Here is a 22,049-nt window from a genome sequence, read left to right on the forward strand (position 1 = left end):
TAAAATCGCATGACAAAAATATCATACACATTAAAAAAAAACTGTATCACCAACGTAGCCTGGACAACATTTGCTAGTTAGATGAAGTCAGCTATCTCATCGTAGCATATTTATATGCATATTTATAATTATACGGTTCTTGGAGTGAGTGCATACACTCATGAAGTTTAGTAACTTCAGGTCACTGCAACAAGCCCAGGTACAGTTTACCGACGGATGGGTACAGGACCTTGAAATGCACCGTGTAGAAAGTAAAGACCATCGTACGTATCATAAGTTTACCAGTCTCACAAATCGTCATCATAAATACACATTCCTTAACCGTTTATTAATAGGACCTTTGAGCTCAACGGTAATTAATTAGTAGTGGAAATAATTTCTGGTAGCATCACAGAAATGTAGCAGTGACAATAATATTGTATGCTGTAATCGTACTGGGCAATTAGTGATACAAAAAACCTGTTTTATCCTGTGAATAAAAGTATATGTTTTTGTCAATGTACCATAATAACAGAAGCGAAACACAATATTGTGTCAGGACAATTCACTATTTATGCACAATAAATAAAGGAGCATAGCGCGACAATTTCTGTTCAGCGCCAGACTTGCTTGTAACCTATATCACCAATTATGTTAAGAAAAATGACGTATTAACTACTAAAAAACACTGACCTTCGTGTAAATGCTTGGAGCAGACTAACCTGTGAGCTGGAGGGTTCTGGGACGTTATATTTGATCTTTGAATGGCTGCGATCCAGGCCATCCGTCGCGTCTTTGTTACTTCGGAAACATGGCTTGAACAATTTCTCTTCAACGACATAATCCGATAACAACCGATCTCTTTACCCGTCGGCTTCCCGTGGCTGTCATGCGACCGGCTATTGCAGTTAATAATACAACAGCTTCTTGACATTTTTGTGTTTCTTTTTATCGCTGTGTGACTGATTTTAATTGAAAGCCTGCCTGCGCTAGTACCGCTTGCCACGAGTTCCCAGAATCCTTTGCGGTTCTACCCGTGAATGACGTCACATTTTCAATCTCTATATAATATGCATGTTAAATTTTATATTTGGGGTCAAATATCAAGTCTTTTCAAGTAAACCGGTTCAAGTCCAATTCAAGTCCCAAGTCATTGGTGTAAAAGTCCAAGTCAAGTCACAAGTCTTAGAACATTTTTTCAAGTCAAGTCTAAAGTCATAAAATTAATGACTCGAGTCTGACTCGAGTCCAAGTCATGTGACTCGAGTCCACACCTCTGTTGTTTTGTAATTTTGTCTGTCTTTTAGGTGTTTTGTGGTGATCCTGATGTAGCTATAGCTGACTTCAGTTCTTAAGCGTTATAATCTTAAACTTTTAAAAACTAAACATATGTTGGCATTTTCGACTAGAACAAATGATGATGATCATCATGCAACAACATCAAAGTGTTATATTTCTGACACCACAGGAAATACATGCTTTTATTCTGGGACTTTTCTAGAACAGCTTGATTCTTATGATTATGAAAATAATCCTTCATCTTTTTTTGGGCTTTAAAGCAGTCCCTCAGGTTTTTCACATTAGCTGAAAAAACATTTGTTTTAGCACCTTTCTCTGTTAATAAGATATCATTCCTCTAATTGTTTAATATCAGGATTCGCCTTGGTTACACTTTATGACAGAAAGTAAAGAGAAGAAAAGTGATGAAAAAAAAAGTAAGTTATCCTGAATGTCGTGCTTGTGCCAATGAAAACTTTTACTACTGTTGGCAAACGACAAAGGAAGAGGAGAGGGGGAAGGCATGTTAGAAAGCAGTGAGAGAGCAGGAAAGTGTAGTGAGAGTAGGGACTGGATGTATCGTCTATGAGCAGTAAAGGGAGAGAGCTGGCTGATATTATATTGGAGCATACTTCATTGGACATGTAGCTGAAGGGAACAGGTGATAAGGAGATGTTGTGTAGTAGCTGATACAGGCTCTGGGTGGTGGGGAGAATTGCTAGATGGCTGGATAAGAATGGCTGTAGTGATGACGGAAACTGCAAAGAAGGTGTTTGATGTGACCTTTGGACAGAGGAAAGGGGACAAGGAGACTTGGTTTTGGACTGAGGACATACAGGATCACTTAGGAAGAAGTTAGCAGAGAAAGAGCAGGATAGTCAGGGATTCAAAGAAAGTAGACAGGAGTACTGGGAGGTGATGTGTACAGTGAGGAAAGATTGAAGAAAGCATGGGCAGCAGGTTAGGGTGGTTAATGATAGAGACAGAAATGTGCTAACGAGAGAAGAGAAGAAAGGTAGAGAGAAGTAGATGGGTGGAAGACAGTTAGAGAATCAGGAACTGCAGAGGGTTGGTAACAAGGAAATGAGGGCGGCTATGGAAAGGATAAAGAGTGGAAAATTATCCATATGACATACCTGTGGAGTGGTGGAGAAATCTAGGAGAGAGGGGAATCATCTTTTTGACCTGATTGTTTAAAACAACCTTGGAGTACGAGAGGATGTCTGAGGAATGTAGAAGTGTACTCGTACTGATTTTCAGAGACAAGCGTGATGTGCAGAGCTGTAGTAACTACAGAGGGATAAAGCTGATGAGCCATGGCATGTGGAAGGAAAAGAGTTGTTGAGGTTAGGTTAAGAAGAGATGTGATCCATTTTAAAATCCTTTTATTTGTTTTTAAGTGTCTTAATGGTCTTGCCCTTTCTTATTTGTTTGATCTGCTTCAGACAAATAAGAAAGGACAGCACTGCGGTCAGCTGTTATGTTGTTTTTAAAGTGCTTTAGAAATAAAGTGAAAGTGAAAGTAAAGTGAAAGTGATGATCAGTGAGCAGTAGTATGGCTTCATGCTGAGAAGAGCGCTACAGATGGCATGTTTGCATACGTATTATTAGGTGCTAAGAAAGATGTGGTGCTGCATCAGGAAGTCGGGAGTGGCAGGTGGAGGACAATCTGCCGTGCAGAAGGAAGAGAAGAAGACCACAGAGAAGATTGATGCATGTTTTGATGCATTTGTACATTTGAACTTTGTGTTCACACGTGGCAAGATGGCGCCGGTGTGTGTGGCTGCTCGTCTGTCACTGCCAAGTTTGTTCCTGTTTATGTTATTTTTAATTTGTGTCATCCATGAAACAAAGTCTCTGCTGAGGTATGATCGCCAGACACTATTGGACCTCAAACCTGTGGTCCAAAATATTGTGTCCTTTGGAGCTGGTGGGCAGCAACCCCTGCCCCCATTTGCATCGGAAACCCCGGGTTACCTGTACCGGGTTCCCACGCTACCTTCCCGGCGAAAGCGTCCTCGTCGCCGGGGTAAATGAAGCGGTCGCCTGGTGAAGCTAAAGGTTTACCTAAAGAATTATTCTGCTGTTTTCCGACCAGTACATGGATTCTTGCCAAGGCTGTTTGCGTCTCGGCGTTTTCTGGATCCTGTTGATGCCTGTTTGGTGCCTGTGGTCGGCTTTGATGATGATGCTCCTCGGCCTCGCTGCCCATGCCCTCCCAGGCTAAACCTCCGCTGTCAACATTATCGGAATCTGAGATCGCTGCGGCGGGTTTCTGGACCTCCTGAACCCCAAGCGCCAACTCCAGCTCCCGCTAGGATTGGCCTGGTGAACGCCAGATCACTTTTAAACAAAACTTTTATTCTTCGGGACTTCTTCAGTTCCCGTGATCTGGATTTTCTGTGTGTGACTGAGACGTGGCTGAGTGTTGGTGAGTCCAGTGTTCTATCTGAACTTTTACCTGTGGATTGTTGCTATTTTAACTCGCCACGGACGTCAGGCAGAGGTGGAGGCACAGTGACTGTTTACAAAAAGGATTTTAAATGTAAGCAGTGTTTTCTACAGCCTTCGTTCTCCAGCTTTGAACTTACCTCATTTGAGGTGAGTCGTACAAACCCGATTTTCTGCGCTGTCATCTATCGCCCCCCGAAATACAATAAGAACTTCATAAACGACTTTTCTGATTTTTTAGCTGGGATTATGCCCAACTATGATAGTGTTCTTATTGTTGGAGATTTTAATATACATGTATGCTGTCCTGATAAGCCACTGGTAAAGGACTTTTTAAGCCTTATTGACTCTTTTAGCCTGGTACAGTCCGTACGTGGCCCTACACATGAGCACGGACACACACTGGACCTTGTTCTGTCATATGGTCTGCCTGTCACTGACTTGGAGATTTGTGACTGTGCACTCTCAGATCATATGCCTGTGTTATTCAACGTTGGTTTGACATATACCGCAGTTAAACCTGGCGCTGCTACTCGGTGCTGTCGGGTTATTAACCCCGCCACTGCTGCGCAGTTTTCTGCTGCTTTTAATCAGCTCGGCGGGCCTTCTGACTTTGTTTCCTCTGACACAGAAGACCTACATTCCTGGTTTAATTCTTGCTGTCAAAAAATCATGGACCCTGTGGCTCCTTTAAAAACCAGGCAGCTTAAGGCTAAACCTGAGCCTTGGTTTAATGAGAGCAGTCGTGCTGTTAAGAGGGAATGTCGTCGAGCAGAACGGAGGTGGAAAAAGGATAAACTGCATGTATCATTTCAAATTCTCAAAGACTGCTGGCATCGCTACCAGAACACTGTTAAAGAGGCAAAAAGGGAATATTTTGCAAATATTATTTCTTCCAACTGTCATAACCCACGTGTGTTATTTAGGACCATTGACACTGTTCTTAATACTCCTGTTAACCATTCCTCGCCGTCAGTCCCCTGACCGTGGTCGGGAGACACGAGGGGAGATGCTTCCTCCAGGGCCGAAGTTTGTCCTCCTTCGGGGTTAACTCCCTTCACTTTTGTGGAGTAGTGAGGCAGACAGAAATCAGCCGAGGCACCGGAGAGTACTGAAGAGATGAGGCTTTAATAACAGTACTGCACACTTTGGAAACACACTGCATAGCCTGTAGCCCGTTAGAACGCTGCTCCCGGTCGCCCTCTACCCATGACACACTCTCTCACTCTCTTTTTCCTCTTTCGCTCCCCGCGTTTCCTTCACGCGCATGCTCACACACACATTACATACACTCCTTACTGCACCCAGTCACACACAAGACAGCAATTCCTGCATCCACTCTGGATGGCAATTAAACAATAATTCCACTCCAGCATTGTAATGCATAAAACTGGTACACAATCCCCTTTACCACTTGGAGCCCACAGGAGATAAAAGTGTTAGCCTTTACCGCATATAAGGTGAGGTATAGTATCAACGAGTGCACTTCAGTGACAAAGAGGTTGGCTCAAGTAAGGTGTACATACATGTGCAAAATAAAGCATTTCAAGTGCTGTTAAGTAGAAAAGAAATTACACAATTGTAACTATTACATGGCGACCGGGAATAACCAACTTATCCTAGCATCTAGGAAGGCACAAATACAAATGGATAAGTGCATGTAGATAACCCCGTAGGTCCTTCAGATACTTTTTAAAAAAAAATGTAAACACTGGAACAATGAAAAAAAAAATAGCTACAATGGTTTAAAAGAGTTAACAGTATAGGAGGCTGAAACGATTTAAACTTGAACCGAATCTTCAGTCCTACTTGGAACTGTCCATGGTAGGTAAACCAAGTTAAGTGATCCACACTCCATACCGGTCTGGAGCTCTGCGCCGACGAGTTGGTCGCTGAAACTGCTGGCCCAGGTGGTCTGGCTCACCCACCACACCCCCACCATTCTCATGGTCTACATGGGAAGGGGACGATGGGACAACCACAACCAGAGCGGGATCAGCTGCAACTGAGACAGAAGGCTGAGAGGAGCTGGGGCCATTGCCAGTTGCAGTAGAGAACAGACTGTGCAGACCCAGATCACGGTCTGCTGGGTCATCTTCTAAAGCTGGTGGTGGGACCTCTGTAGGGGACCACTGATGAGCCTGATCAAGGACCCAGGTATTGTCCAGTGGCTCGCGGCAGCGATAATGCTTTAGCTGGTCATGGTGGACCTTGGGTTCTTCTGGATCCGATAAACTAGGTCATCCAATTGTCCCAGGACAAAGAATGGTCCTTCATACGATGGGAGGAACTTTCTGACCTTGTTCTTGACGTGACGTGTTCCTTTGATGAGATACCACACAGGATCTCCAGTCTTATACTGTGTGTGGCAACAGTTCTTGTCATATTGCCTTTTTGCGCGCTTGACTGACTCACCCAGGGCTTCCCTGGCGATGAGGTGGGCCAGCTCCAGCCGCTCACGCATTTGCTGCACATACTCTGGAACTGAGGGTTGGTTGCCTGGATCAGGAGGTAGACCTGCGACAAGGTCCACTGGCTCACTCAGTTCTCGGCCAAACATCATGAAGTTCGGGGTGAAACCTGTAGCACTGTGTTTGGTCGCCCTGTAGGCCATAACAGCGTACGGGATCATCAGGTCCCAGTCCCAATGACAACGCTCTGCTGTGGAGGCCAGGATCTTCTGGAGAGTGGCATTGAAACGTTCAACCTGGCCATCTGACTGGGGTCGGAATGGCGTTGTATGAGTCTTATCTATGCCAAACAAACTGCACACCCCTTGGAACACATCAGATTCAAAATTGCGTCCCTGATCACTGTGTAGTGCTTGAGGTATCCCGTAGCGGCACACCCACTCAGACGCAACGACCTCGGCAACGGTTGCAGCCCGTTCATCTGGGATAGGAAAGGCTTCAGTCCACTTTGTAAAGTAGTCTTGTATCACAAGCACATATCGGTTTCTGCGCTCTGTCTCATTCAGTGGTCCCATAATGTCCAGCGCAACGCGCTCCATTGGGGCTCCTACCCGGACAGTTCCCATCGGAGCTTGCGGTGTCTTCTGGGGTCGGGCCCTGGATGCACAGCTGGTACAAGTACGGCACCAAAGAGCGACGTCTTCCCTCATGTGATACCAATAGAATCGGGTTCGTAGTCTGGCCACAGTCCTCTCGACACCAAAATGTCCACCCACTGGCCCTTCGTGCATCTGGCCCATCACTTCTGGTTGTAGCTTACGTGGCAGTACGATTTGGGGATAGAACTGGGTCTCGTCAAGGCAGTAGAAGCGACGGACCAGAACTCCATCTCTGAAGTAGAGCCGTTTCCATTGAGCCCAGTATGTCTTAGTTGCTGGGCTGCATGGTGAAACAATAGTCCATGGGGGGCGCTCACTGCTGGCCTCCATCCAGGCGCGTATGGGTGCAATGTCTGCATCAGCGTCCTGGGCTTGGCTCAGCTCCCCCATGGTCCAACCATGAAACAGAGAAGCAGTATCAAGGGTTTTAGCCACATATACTTTCTCAGTCAGCTTTACAGTGTGTGTATTAGTGGACATGTTCTGGTGTGATATGTCTGTTCTAGTGTGAATTGTCTGTTCTGAGATGTCTGTGTTGATAGAAGTGTTTTGACATAAAATGTCTGACTTTGTAAGAGCAGTTTGGTCTAAAGTCTTTGTTTCTGGTGTGGTGGTGTTATGACTTACCCCCACTAGACACACCGCTGTAGTAGCCGGTTGTCCCTCCACCCTCACCGGACTCAGCAACAGGGAGCTGGTGTCAGAGTCCAACTCGCATTGAACTGCCTGATGACTGGTCCCCCCGAGATGCTTGGGGGGGTCCTGCACTCTGCATGGACAAGACTGGCGACAGGGTCTTCTGGAGAGGCTATCAGCATTGGTGTGCACTCGACCTGGACGGTGGATGATCTCAAAGTTGTACTCGGCAAGCTTCTCGAGCCATCGAGCTAATTGTCCCTCTGGCTCTTTCATTTTTGTTAGCCACCGTAGACTGCTGTGGTCTGTGCGCACTTTGAAAGGCCGTCCAAGGAGATACTGGCGAAAGTGGGACGTGAAATCCACGACGGCTAGTAGTTCACGTCATGTGGTGCAGTAGTTTTGTTCAGTTCTTGATAGCTTACGACTGCCATATGCCAGCACACGTTCCACGCCCTGTTGCATCTGTGACAGCACCGCGCCGATGCCAGTGTCGCTGGCATCAGTGTCTAGTGTCATTTCTCCATGGTCAAGTGGATAGCCAAGAACAGGGGCAGAGGTGAGTCGACACTTCAGCTTGTCGAAAGCTGCTTGGTGCTCAGCATGCCACTGAAAATGTGCATTCTTCTTGGTCAGGTTGTGCAGGGGTTAGGCTATAGAGGCAAAATCTTTCACAAACCGGCGGTAATATGAGGCCAGGCCGATGAAGCGTCTGACCTCCTGGATGGACGTAGGTGTGGGCCACATCTGAACCTTTTGAACTTTGCTGGGGTCGGTAGCCACACCATGCTCGGATACCACATGGCCAAGATAAGCAACTTCGCGGCGAAAGAGGCAGCATTTGGCAGGTTTCAGTTTCAAGTTAGCTTGTTGAAGTCTATAGAATACCTGGCCAAGCCGTTGCAGCATCCCCGACACGTCCTTAGCCAGCACGATGATGTCGTCCAAGTAGACCAGGCAGGTCTCCCACTGCATGCCAGCCAGGACGCGGTCCATCAGCCGCTGGAACGTTGCCGGGGCATTGCATAGTCCAAATGGCATGACGTTCCACTCAAAGAGGCCTGTCCTAGTGCAGAAAGCGGCGGCCCTGCGTGCTCTAGGCGTCAGCTCAACCTGCCAGTAGCCAGATGCGAGGTCTAATGTGCTGAACCATCTGGCAGTTGAGAGTGTGTCCAGCGTGTCCTGGATGCGGGGCAGCGGGTAGGCGTCTGTTATGGTGCGGTCGTTGAGAGCCCTGTAGTCAATGCAGAGACGGTATGTCCCATCTTTCTTACGCACCATAACGATGGGCGAGGCCCAGCTGCTGCAGCTGCGTTGGGCGAGACCGCTCTGTAGACTGTCGTAGATCTGCTGATCAGCATTTTGCTGCTTTTCCCCTGCCATTCTTCGTGGATTTTGTTTGACTGGGGCACCAGGACGGGTTATGATGTCATGCTGCACAAGGCTGGTTCGGCCCAGGTCAGCAGGCCCTGTAGAAAACACATGTCCATAAGTGCAAAGCAAGCATTTCAGTTGGAGCTGTTCATAGTCATTGAGGTCTGTGGAGCTCTGGGCATAGAGCTCCTGCAGGTGCAGAGGAACCACAGGAGGGCTGGTCAGAGAGTCTGCAGCTGGGGAGACCATGGAGGGTTCCACGGCCTCAGCTGGCTGGAGGAGCCCGGCAATGGATCCCGCCTTAATTGTTACTGCTTTATTGCCAAGGTTAAAAAGGCGAAGTGGGACAGCTTTAGAAGGCTGTGCGTTGACTAGGACTCTGGCGATAAGTACTTTGTGCTTCTCAACAAAACCTTTGGTGGGACTAAGCATCATGTCACCTCGAGCTGCTGCACCAGGATGCACGTTGCCTTTCACCATATACTCTTGCCCCGGTTCCACCACCACAGTTCTAGCTATTCTCACTGCGTGTGACTTTGTACTGGCTTCGGTTTGGTAGTAGAGCACCTCTTCACCGAAAAGGATGATGCGGCGTTTGCCAAAATCAAGACGTGCTTCAGCTTGAGTGAGGAAGGGATGCCCAAGCAGCACCTCATTTCCTGCTATATCTGCCACCAAGAAATCAACATCCACCTGTCGATTGTTGATATTGACAGGTATCTGGGCTTCACCTAGCACCGGCACGTCTCCAGGTCCCACACCAAGCAAGGTCTCAACAACTGAGGGCTGTAGTGGTGGTCTCACGTCTGGGTGGATGGAGTTGTAGTAGGGCAGCGGCAGCACGCTCCTCCGGGCTCCACTGTCCAAAACAGCACATACCTCCACTTCGTAGAGGCGCATGGGGATACTCATTTCTTGGCTTTGGCACTTAAGGTGGAGCACAGTGGGTTTTGGGCTGTCCCAAGGGCTACTGTTCAATGTTAAGGCCTTGGTGGTTTTGTGAGGGGAAGGGCACTGCTTTTGGACATGGCCCCAACCTTGACAGTTATGGCAGCGAACCCCACTCCTTTTAAAATTTCTGTGATTGTTCGGTGTTGTCGAGGGTGTGTGTGGGACAAAACGATTCGGTGAGGGGCTAGCTGCAGGTGCATGCTCAGCAACAGTCTCATCTCTGTCTTTTTCTCTGACGACGGCAGCTCGGGGCCGGCGTTCAGCTGCGTTACGGGCTCCTTGCTGCATGGCACTGGTTACATAAGATGCAGCCCTTTTAGTGGTTTCGTGTCGGTGGGCTATTTCGTATGCGCAGGCAAGTGTGGCTGGGTGCCTCTCTAGCAACTTCTGTACTATTTCTGCATCACCCAGCCCATTGGTGAAAACTTCAACAGCTATAGAGTCTTGTTCAATCTCTGCTCTATTACCATATGCAACAGCCACTTTCCCATAAATGTCATCTCTGAAAACATGCAGGGCCTCACCAGGTTTACGCACTCGCTGCCTCAGTTCTACAGCAACAGCAGCTGCATGGTCAGAAGAAGGGCCATATGCAGTTTCCAGTTCGTCCACCAGGCGGCGGTAATCCCATTTGGATGAGCGGGGATTTCTGTGGATAATGGCCCCTGCTGCTCCAACTAGGCAGAATTTAAGCTGAGTTGTCATTGTTTTTTCTGACCAATAGTTGGCTTCAGCGCAGCTCTCAAACCTGTGCAGAAATTCCTTCCACGGTGTGGTGCCGTCATATTGGCCCGGACGTAGGGTGGGGACTCTCTCTCTAGTGTCACCGTCCTCTTCACTGTCAGATAGGGGCTGACGGGGCACACAGCGGGTCTTGCCTGGTTTCGAGCGGGGTTTATGCTGTGCAGTGATTTCCCCATAGCTAATGGCTTCATTAAGGCTACTGGAAGGTAGAGCAGGGTGATATGGCCAAAAATATTTATCACGATATATATTTGAAAATTTGCGATAACGATATAACCGACGATATAATTGATGCGAGACAAAATACAACTCCACAACATTACTAGCGCAAAAAGACAACCTTCCATTTATTTTCACTTAAACAAGAAGCTGGTTTTTATGTACATTAAAGCTTTATAAAAATGTAACAGTGCAAATGCAAATTCCTTGCTGAAAGTTTAACCAAAAGGCATTTCCAGTAGAAATGGGCTGACATATCCTGAGCATAACCACGTATAATATGGTTATATGGTTAAAAAGAGGTGCTTTGCAACATTAAACTGCAGTGTGCAGTACGCATTTTTCGGACCATAAGGTGCACGGGATTATAAGGCACATTAAGCGAAACAAAGCAGTCAGATAAATCAAACTTTATTAAACTCATTCTTCTTGCTTCCTCCACTTCTGTACCCTTGATTCATTAATGTTGAATTCTCTGCAGCTGCTCTATTCCCATGTTGTTGCAGTATATTAATGACTAACCTCGTATTGTGGATGGATTATCTCAGTTGTTCTCCTGACTGAAGTTTGGTCCGTTTACAGCATCCTGCCATGCGATTGCATTTGTTTCTAACCATGAAGAACCTTCACGTTAACTTTTATAAGTGGAAAAGTGTTAGTGTTCGTCCTCCAGCTTCACTGTTTATGTTATGCTAACATAGCTGTGTCGCTAGCGATCACGTAGCACATCATTATATACCAGCTAGCCCAACTTCAGTAACCCTACAAACGTCACTGCTGTTTAGTTTCCTGTCTTCATTTATGTTGGAAGTGATAGCAGAGCTGTACGTTTGATTTTTTTCAGAAATCTCTCAGTCAGAACATGCAATATCATGCTTAGGTAACTAGCGAAACTAGCGAGCTAACTTCCGCTAGCTTCCTGCTAACTTCTAACTCCGTTAAATGTAATAACTTTTGTTTTCATGGATGCCTGGAAGTTAAACTTTATAGTTACACCTGGTAAAGCAGCAATGCTGATCGTTTTATTAAAGATGAAAGAATTTAGACAGTTTTTAACTCTAAGTGATGCTGCAGTGTTGTTTGACCTGAAGTATACGGAGTTTAGGACCCAGATTACTCCCAGATTTAAGAGCATCTTAGTCCGACAAATATGACAATAACAACGGCCGCTTGCATGTTCTGCAAAAAAATGTGCTTTGTTGTGTATCTGACGGACAAACACCAAACCAGTTCCACATCACGGAAGTTGCACCATTTTTACAAACCAATTCTGGTTCATCTGTTTCACTCAACAATCGGCCATGTGCGTATGAAAACAAAGGCACTGCGCATGCGCGTTTTACTCCCATTCTATCGCGATATTTCATTTTCCTATCGTTGCCTAACATTATACCGGTATTACCGTGAACGGTATAATATGGCCCAGCCCTACTGGAAGGCATACATTGCATGGGTGTATTTAACATTGCGTTAAACTGAGCCGGTGTGCTGTGTACAAAACTGTCCATGTGAGCGGAGGAAAATGGGTTTGAGTCTGGATAGTGGATTTTCATTTGGGGAGTAGGAGCTGGATAATAGTTCATGCTGCTGCCTGTGTTTCTCTCACGGCCGTAGCTGCGGCATTCAGCATCAACGAAGGGATTCGTGCGGGAAAACTGCGGCCGGGCAGGACCATCGGGCGGCGCGAATACACACTCTCCATTAGCGTGTGTGTTAGCACAACTTTTGGCACACAGGAATGGGTTCATATGTTCACATTTAGTCACAGCTCTGTCTCTGTTAGCTTCCCTAATGCTCGCGGCACCCTCGGAGACACTGGTCAGCGATATGAACGGGTTGGAGTAATTGGTCTCAAGTCCGTACTTTTCACGAGAATGGCGAGCAGCGGCCATCGCGAGTTAGCTTAGCTGCGGGCTAATACACTTGTAATTACAGTCACTCGGCTTTATCGTTAGCCGCTTTAGCCTGTCGGTTTTTCTCTGTGCTCACCACTTCTTTAACAACGTGAGAGGGTCCCTTCGTGGTCGCCAGTGTTAACCATTCCTCGCCGTCAGTCCCTTGACCGTGGTCGGGAGACACGAGGGGAGATGCTTCCTCCAGGGCCGAAGTTTGTCCTCCTTCGGGGTTAACTCCCTTCACTTTTGTGGAGTAGTGAGGCAGACAGAAATCAGCCGAGGCACCGGAGAGTACTGAAGAGATGAGGCTTTAATAACAGTACTGCACACTTTGGAAACACACTGCATAGCCTGTAGCCCGTTAGAACGCTGCTCCCGGTCGCCCTCTACCCATGACACACTCTCTCACTCTCTTTTTCCTCTTTCGCTCCCCGCGTTTCCTTCACGCGCATGCTCACACACACATTACATACACTCCTTACTGCACCCAGTCACACACAAGACAGCAATTCCTGCAACACTCCTTTGAATGTCTGTTTGGAAGTTTCTCCTGAGATTTGCAATGATTTTCTGAACTTTTTTATTGAAAAGGTTGTCACCATCAGGGCTCTTATCACAGCTCCTGACTCTGACCCCTCTGTCTCTGTCCCTTGCGCTGCTGTTTTCACTCAGTTTGAGCTTGTGACGCTCTCCTCTTTAGAGGATGTGGTTCGCCATATTAAGCCCACAGGTTCCCCACGGGATCCTGTCCCTCCACAATTCTTTAAAGAAATTTTTCCTAGTATACAACAGTATGTCCTTGACATTATTAACAGCAGTCTGTCTTCTGGTGTGGTTCCTGCAAATTTCAAACATGCAGTAGTACAGCCACTGCTTAAGAAACCTGGCCTTGATCACACAGTTTTAGCGAACTATAGGCCTATTTCCAAGCTGCCTTTAGTCTCCAAGGTTTTAGAGAAAATTGTTTTTAGTCAACTGAAAGATTTTCTAGATGAAAATGGAATCTTTGAGGTTTTTCAGTCAGGTTTTAAAACCCTTCACAGCACAGAATCTGCATTACTAAGGGTTTTTAATGACATCCTTCTGGCATGTGATTCTGGTAACCATGTTGTTCTTGTCTTGCTTGACCTAACTGCTGCCTTTGACACAGTAGACCACAATATTTTAATTTCTCGATTACATGATGTAGTGGGTATTGGTGGCACTGCACTCAATTGGTTTAGGTCTTATTTGTCAGATAGAACTTTCTCTGTCAGCCTTCTCGGTTACGAACCGTCTTCTGCTCCTCTGTCATGTGGTGTCCCACAGGGCTCAATTTTAGGGCCACTGCTCTTTTCTCTGTATCTACTGCCTCTGGGTTCTATCCTTAGAAGGCATGGGATCTCATTTCACTGTTATGCCGATGACTGCCAAATTTATTTGACACTAAAACGCAAGGATGCCATCTCCATAAAACCTCTCTTGACATGTCTAGATGACATTAAAGCTTGGTTGGCTCGAAACTTTTTAAATTTTAATAAAAAGAAAACAGAAGTGTTGGTGTTTGGACCCAGTGGTCCCTGTGAGTCCTCCTCTGTTGTTTTAGGATCCCTGGAAGTCTATTTTAAATCTGTTGTTACTGACCTTGGTTTTAAGTTGGACAGTGATTTTAAATTGGACAACCAAATCAGAGCAGTGGTGAAGTCCAGTTTTTATCATTTAAGGCGACTGGCAAGACTAAAATCTTTTCTTTCGAGGCAGCACCTTGAAACAGTGATCCATGCTTTTATTTCTTCCCGCCTGGACTACTGTAACTCACTTTATGTGGGGGTCAGTCAGTCGTTGCTCTCACGTCTGCAGCTGGTTCAAAATGCGGCTGCACGACTCCTAACAGGAACTCGAAAAAGAGAGCATATAACCCCTGTGCTGGCCTCTCTGCACTGGCTGCCTGTGTCTTTTAGAGTTAATTTTAAAATTCTTATGTTTGTTTTTAAATGCCTACACAGTCTTGCCCCGCCTTACCTCTCTGAGCTTCTTCATCCCCACATACCCTGTCGGTCTCTCAGGTCAGCTGACCAGCTGCTCCTGGAGGTACCGAGATCCAGGAGGAAGCTCAGAGGGGACAGGGCCTTCTCTATTGTGGCTCCAAAATTATGGAATAATTTGCCCATGCATGTTAGAGAGGCCCCTTCACTGTCCACTTTTAAATCACGTCTTAAAACCCACTTTTATTCCTTGGCTTTTAACCTCAGTGAGACTTAGTTTCTTTTTTTAATGCAGTAGTTATTTAATTAATGATTTCACTCTTCTTTTTTTGTTTTTTATTTATATCTCATGTAATTTTATTTTACAGTTCCAATGTACAGCACTTTGTGTCAGCTGTGGTTGTTTTAAAGTGCTTTATAAATAAAGTTGATGATGATGATGATGATGATATACAGAGGGTTGGTGTGACAGAGGATGATGGTACAGATGGAGTGAGATGGAGGCAGATGATCCAATGTGGTAATCCTTAACTGGAACAGCTAAAACAAGAGGAAGAAACAGTCTGGCTTGACAAATTATGGATGTTGGTTGGTGTCCACCAGGTGGAGCTTGAGTCTTTTCAGAAAACCAAAGAATTCAGGTCTCTTCACAAACATGTGGCACCACCGCACTTTGGAAAATGATAATTTACTTTGGCAAAGTTGCTGATTATAGTTTGATGCTTTGATCCAAACCACATGAGAACTGAGAGTTCTGAAAACAAAGATGATTTACTCACGTTTGTCTTTTCAGGCAGAAGCAAACTGACGGATGGTTTTCTGTGTTTCTGATGTTTGTTTGAGGTTTTTGCTGTTGTTTCCTTATTGGTTCTGGATACATTTTGCAATCAGTCAGTTTCTGGCCTGTAATTTTTTAATACAGCTTGCAGGGACTCAGTGGAAATAAATTGTGTTTAACCAGGATTATATGAGTTATGACATCTGCTTTCCAAGTGTGTCCTGCCCAAGACAGGAAACAGTGGTGAATTATATGAACAGAAATTCACACGTAATGAGTTTACAAATGTGGATGACTAAAAGAGTAAGATAAAAAAAACACTTCAAATGAGGGAATGTAATTGAGAATTGTTTTTGATTTGAGGCTACAGATTGTTTTTATGTGTTTGAAGCTACCTGGTACCTAGACCTGAATCTTGTTCCATTTTAAAAACTTCTAGGCTGGGCTGTGCCTTTGGAGGTGGTCCTGAGGGTCTTGATCCACACTGTAATGATGTGAGTCATTAAGGGTCACATCATGAGCCAAGACGTTAAATATTTGCGAGACATCTCTTTACCCTGACATCATGTGAGTTATTGAGGTCCAGAGATGGGCGTTACAGTAACGCGTTACTTGTAACGCGTTACTGTAATCTGATTACTTTTTTCAAGTAACGAGTAAAGTAAGGGATTACTATTGCAAAAACGGTAATTAGATTACCGTTACTTTCCTGTAGGAACGCTGCGTTACTGCGTTACTAAAACCGTGATTTTTTTGCGAGAATGTCTCATGACAGTGACGTAAGCGAGTGCGACGTTCGTGACAACAGCTGTGTGCAGATCAACAATGGATCACATATCGATTGTGGGAGAGAGTATGAGCGTGCAGCGTTTAAAGCGTGGAAGTACTGACCTTACTTTGAGTTTGATTCCATAAAAAGTGACAAAAACATCAGGGTCTGTTGTGCGTGGGAAGAAAACTTCTTTTTACAGCAAAAAACCCCCCTAAACTTCCAAGCAAGCACCGAGTAGCTGCGACGTAATGGGAAACTCACAGAGAAACTCGTGGATAAACACAAAAAATATTTTATTTTATGTGCTGGAATGTGCAGAAAATAGGTTTAAATGTTAAACAAATTTCTTCAAGTCAGAGAATGTTGCATATAATTTTATTTTTGCTTGATGCATAAAGTTAAAAGATTAAAACTGGTAAAACAGGTGTAACCCATGTGAAATACAGGGCTGCAAAATCCCTTTTTGTAATCTAAGGCTATAGCCTGTTATTGTCACAAGGGGGCGCTGTGATGCAGTCTTGTGTTCTGACGACCTTGTGTCTAGTGCACAGGAAGTATTACCTCTCTCTTCCTGTGAGATCTTCCCTCTGATGGCGGTCAAGTACGTGTCGGAGCGCATGGAAAAAGTATCTTGGTGTGCAATACTGCAACCCGGTTAATGAGACCAGATTGTTTTACGTATAAATGCTAATAAGGTACTCTTTTATTAGGCCCCGAACTCTGACCACAAAGGGAATAACGTCTGTCACGTTATTTGTGTCTGAAAATCCCGGTGAGTCACGTGCTTTCGTTAGCTACCTGTTAAGTTAGATAATGTATTTCACTAGCCGATTCAGCTCAGAAACCTTTGAACAAAAACCAATCGGGAGCTATGAGAATCTGGCGTGTTGTTTCACTTCTCCTGTTGTTCTTTACAGTGTGTTATAAGTGTTGAATGCTTTGAGCTAAACGATGCCGATGCTAGATGCGATGCTAGCTGCTAATAGCTGTTAGCCACCCCACCCCGCTGAAGCCATATTCCGATCGGGGAGGTATTCAAGTAGAAGCAATAGCTCTGTTTATATTAGAATGGTTATGTCTTAATAGATATGAGCATATTTCAAGTTTAATAGTATTTGCACTGAATTAAGTTACATTTGCTTGTAAGCCTTAAGGATGAATGTCGCTTTCATTGCTATGACTGTTTACATTACAGTTTAAGCTGCTGATGTTCTTTGTTGTGATGTAATTTTGATAAAATTGTTGATACTGGTACAAACAAGTTACTGTAACTCTTGTAACTTGGTAAAGCTAAAGGGAATGCCATTTGTGATTAATACATTTGGAAAAGAAGTTAATGAGCTCATGTTAAGAACACAAAGTGGGAAAAGAAATTGATTGTTCTGCACTGTTTGTGTAGATTGGTTTTTTTTGAACTACTAGAAGAATTCTGGAGAACCACTGACGGCGAGAACAGCCCAAATGAGATCCTGGATGATCGTGAAATGGTGTGGCCAGCCATGCGATCGGATTGTGGGATTTGCCTGAGAAACTGATTCAAGCAACCCTGGATTACAGATAAGCCCTATGCACTACTTTTCCTACCCGGATAATAGGGTTTGCACACTGACAATTCCCCCTACAGTACACCTGTTTGGGTTTTCAACGACTTTAAAGGACAATTCAGACTGGACAATTCAAACTTCACAACAGGAACACTTTAATCTGTTTCATTCATTCCCAAGAGCTCTGATACTGTTCAGTATAAATCTTCCATTTAAATGTCTTTATTTTGTTTTGTTTTACATGTATTCACCTTTAAAATGCACTATTAGTGTGCAATTTGGGTTATTGTGTTGTATATGTATATAAATGGTACTGAGGCAATAAAGGTCCCAGTTATTCACTTCCAAGCCAACTCCTTTTGTGAGTCCCCAAAACAAAACCTCCTCCTGAACCTAGTAAGATGTCTAGGGTCTCTATTTGAAGTGAGAGTGTACTGGTCCTGAGTAGAGGCGCTACACAAAACGTGGCGAGCCAGCCAGGAGGTTTAATTCCTTTTATTTTGGAAGTTGAGCAACTGGTGCTTTCATGCCTTTTGGGTCAAATCATTACAATTGTCTATGACATTCTGGGTTGGAGCAATAAGACAACATGGATGTAATCCAAAGTGAAGGTGTCAAAGTACCTAACTCTGTCCTAGTAGGAGGGTTAACAGGCGATGAGGTTGACAATGAGGTTATTGATTACTTAGGGCAGTTTGGTTCTATTGGAAGAGTAATCAAAGTAACTAGCACAGAGGCACAGTTTAAAAACACAGCCATTGTGGAGTTCCAATCAGGTGAACCAGTCCAGTTCCTTAAGGATAGCTTGCCTTGCAAAAGACAAAGCCGTAACCCAAGTGTTGTCCATCATATCCAGCTTCTGTCTGCGCTGTATGCTGCAGACAGGGGTTCATGTTTAACCCATTCTTACCTAACTGAACTGAAAGGGCTTGCTAAACTGAGTGGTGCAGATTTTGAGAAGGTTTTACTAGATGAGCTGGCCAGAATGAAGAAGTCCACTGAGAGTGATCCCGCAGTTGGGCCAAATGTAACAGTGCCTAATCAGAATCTGCAGCTCACTAGTGACACAGACCAAGATGAACCAGCCATCATAGAGCATCAAAGTCCTCTTAAACTGGGCAGTGATTTAACCCACTTGCCTGAGCATGACTCTCACTCATCCTCTCCAAGTGTAGAAGTGACTCCCTCGCACAGAAAAACCACTATCTACTTACCACCTGAACAGCTCACTACACCTGAAGTACAGAGAGTAGTAGTTGAGCATGTCATTAAGAACAATGAAATGCCTTCTCAAGGTCATGCAAAGCTCAGGCCCTTCTCGGGGAAAACCCCTTGCTCTACTTTCGAAGCTGATTATGATACGTGGCGCAACAATGTTGAATTCCACCTCATAGATTGTACCATATCTGACAAACATATGGTAAGGAAAATAGTTGAGAGCCTTCTTCCACCAGCTGCTAACATTGTAAAGCACCTTGGTCCTAACGCTTCTCCCCATGACTATCTCAGCCTTCTTGACTCAGCGTATGGTACTGTTGATGATGGGGATGAGCTTTTTGCCAAATTCCTGAGCACAAACCAGAACTCAGGTGAAAAGCCTTCTGCCTATTTACAGCGGTTGCAGATAACCCTGAGTAAAGTCATTAAAAGAGGTGGCATCACTACAAATGATTCAGATCGCCAACTGCTTAAACAGTTTTGTAGAGGTTGCTGGAACAACAGCTTGATCACAACCTTGCAGCTTGAGCAGAAGAAGGACAAGCCACCTTCATTTCCAGAGTTGCTCCTCATGCTACGTACTGAGGAGGACCGGCAAGCAGCAAAGTCCAGCCGAATGAAACAGCACTTAGGCATTTCTAAACCTAAGGCACATTTGAACTCCCTTGAAGTAGGAGAGTATGTCACTGATGATACAGACGTATCAGCTGTTAATGATAGGCTAGTGCCTTTTGATGCACATAAGTTAGAAAGGAAACTTGCAAAGCTACAAGCCCAAGTGGCTTCACTGAAAGCATCAGCTATTGACAGTTCAAGCCAGAACTCTGACAAGCCAAATAAGAAAACCAAACCTAAGTTCAAGATTCTTCCTAAAGAGAAATCTGACCCAAGTGAGACTAAGCCCACTAAGAAGCCACGCCCATGGTACTGCTTCAGGTGCGGCGAGGATGGTCATATTGCTCCCTCTTGCAGCAATGAACCAAACCCTGAACTAGTTGAAATGAAACGTAAGGAGTTCAACCAAAAACTACAAGTCTGGGAGGAACAGAATATGTCAGCTTTAAACTAAAATCAGTTTCTGGGGAGGGACTACCAGGAACTGAAAGTAATCATGAACGTCCCAAACCGGAACCTCAGAGCAAAGTATCTTCTCTCTCTCGTGCAGCACGACCCCAGATTAGGTTACCCAAGGGACTTGTAGGACAGAAATGTACAGCAAATGTTACCGTGTCGGGAGTCAATTGCAGTTGTCTCCTTGACACTGGGTCTCAAGTGACCACAGTGTCCGCTTCATTTTACAACACCAATCTTTCAGAACATCCCATTCAGCCTATCAGTGGCCTGGATGTTGAGGCTGCTAGTGGCCAAAATGTTCCTTACTTGGGATACATACCCATCAGCCTTAAGTTTCCAAAAAGCTTTATTGAAACTGAGCCTGAGGTTTCTAGCCTTGCTTTAGTAGTACCTGACTTACGCTCTAACTGTGACTTGCCTGTGCTGATTGGGACAAATGCACTTGATGTTCTGTACGACGAATATTGTCAAGGTAAAGATCCCAATGATTTGTCGTCGGTCTATGGCTACAGGCAGATCCTCCGTACACTCAAGGTCAGGAGAGAGATAAACCTAGCCGGAAACGATGGCTTTGTAACTCTTAAGGGCAAGGTGCAACACGTAGTACCAGCTCAAGGGAGGGTCCTCCTTGAAGGCTGTGTCAGATCCAGCAGTGCTGGTGAATGTGCCATTGTTGAACAGCCAACGACATCCACCTTACCAGGGGGAATTTTTGTGGAGTGCTGTCTTGTCACTTTGCCCAAGAAGCATCCTCATAGGTTACCTATATGGGTGAGAAATGAAACTGAGCATGACGTAACACTGCCTTCTAGATGTGTCATTGCAGAGCTCCATAGTCCTGCAAAGATATATGATGAATCACCCATTTCAACCAAAAATGATGACACTGTGAAATGTTGTAATGTTACTGCACAGCCAGTTGATGAACCTGCTCACCCAGATTTGACATTTGACTTTGGCAATTCTCCCCTCCCGCAGGAGTGGAAAGAGAGGGTTACCCAGCGTCTAAGTGCCTATGCTGATGTTTTTGCCCAGCATGATTTGGATCTTGGACATGTATCTAAAGTCAAACATCACATAAACTTAAAGGACGAAGCACCCTTTAAGCAAAAGTCCAGGCCAATCCACCCAAATGATTATGAAGCTGTGAGGAAGCACTTGCAAGCACTCCTTGATGCAGGAGTAATCCGTGAATCAGAGTCCCCTTATGCTTCACCGATTGTGGTGGTTAAAAAGAAGAATGGAGAGGTCCGTCTTTGTATTGATTATCGTAAGCTCAATGCGTTAACAATACGAGATGCGTACGCACTTCCAAACCTTGAAGAGGCTTTCTCAGCCCTTGCTGGATCCAAATGGTTTTCAGTAATGGATCTCAAGTCTGGTTATTACCAGATTGAGATGGAGGAATGTGATAAGCCCAAGACAGCTTTTGTGTGCCCCTTGGGATTTTACGAGTTTAACCGTATGCCCCAGGGGATCACCAACGCTCCCAGCACCTTCCAGCGCTTAATGGAACGGTGTATGGGCAGCCTCAATCTGAAAGAAGTTCTGGTGTTCATAGATGACATCATCGTGTTCTCCAGCACTTTGGAGGAACATGAAACCAGGCTTCTACGTGTCCTTCAGCAACTGAGAGAATATGGGTTGAAACTTTCTCCCAAAAAATGCTCCTTCTTCCAAAGTTCTGTGCGATACCTAGGACACATCGTGTCTACCAAAGGTGTAGAGACCGATCCTGAGAAGGTCAGAGCTCTCAAAACCTGGCCAAGACCCCAGACGCTCAGTGACCTCAAGTCTTTCCTAGGCTTTGCAGGGTACTATCGACGGTTTGTGAAGGACTATTCAAAAATTGTCAAACCCCTGAATGATCTTACCAAAGGCTACCCACCATACAGGAAGGGCAGAAAGGTGACACCCGGTCCTAGCGGATACTTGAACCCTAAAGAGCCTCTTTCCAGCCGTTGGACACCTGCTTGTCAGGAAGCTTTTGAGGTAATCATAGAGAAACTGACATCAGCTCCAGTGCTTGGATATGCTAACCCAAAATTACCATACGTCCTCCATACTGATGCGAGCACCTCTGGGTTAGGGGCAGCCTTGTA

The 22,049-nt window shown here is 45.2% G+C and overlaps 1 protein-coding gene across 1 annotated transcript; it reads right to left on the reverse strand.

Annotated features, from left to right (window-relative positions):
* Positions 1–8,010: 8,010 nt before the first annotated feature.
* On the reverse strand, positions 8,011–13,113 carry LOC147326705 (uncharacterized). Its single transcript, XM_086302035.1, has 2 exons — positions 12,141–13,113; positions 8,011–10,689 (listed from the first exon to the last, which is right to left on the reverse strand). Exons 1-2 carry the CDS (start codon positions 12,592–12,594, stop codon positions 8,063–8,065), a joined length of 3,081 nt encoding a protein of 1,026 aa, XP_086158161.1. The 5' UTR covers positions 12,595–13,113; the 3' UTR covers positions 8,011–8,062.
* Between the last annotated feature and the right edge of the window lie 8,936 nt (positions 13,114–22,049).

The sequence above is a fragment of the Aulonocara sp. 'chitande type north' Nkhata Bay genome, linkage group LG7, assembly GCF_057382095.1.
Source record: "Aulonocara sp. 'chitande type north' Nkhata Bay isolate Kocher_YH1m ecotype deep benthic linkage group LG7, A_spYH_male_GT1.1, whole genome shotgun sequence".
NCBI classification, from domain to species: Eukaryota; Metazoa; Chordata; class Actinopteri; order Cichliformes; family Cichlidae; genus Aulonocara; species Aulonocara sp. 'chitande type north' Nkhata Bay.

Bases quoted from the DNA above. Each gene is read 5' to 3' on its own strand.
- LOC147326705 (XM_086302035.1), bottom strand. From the start codon at position 12,594: ATGGCCGCTGCTCGCCATTCTCGTGAAAAGTACGGACTTGAGACCAAT. The intron at 10,690-12,140 runs CTTCCAGTAGGG...ACCCTGCTCTAC, and splicing joins TACACCCATGCAATGTATGC to CTTCCAGTAGCCTTAATGAA.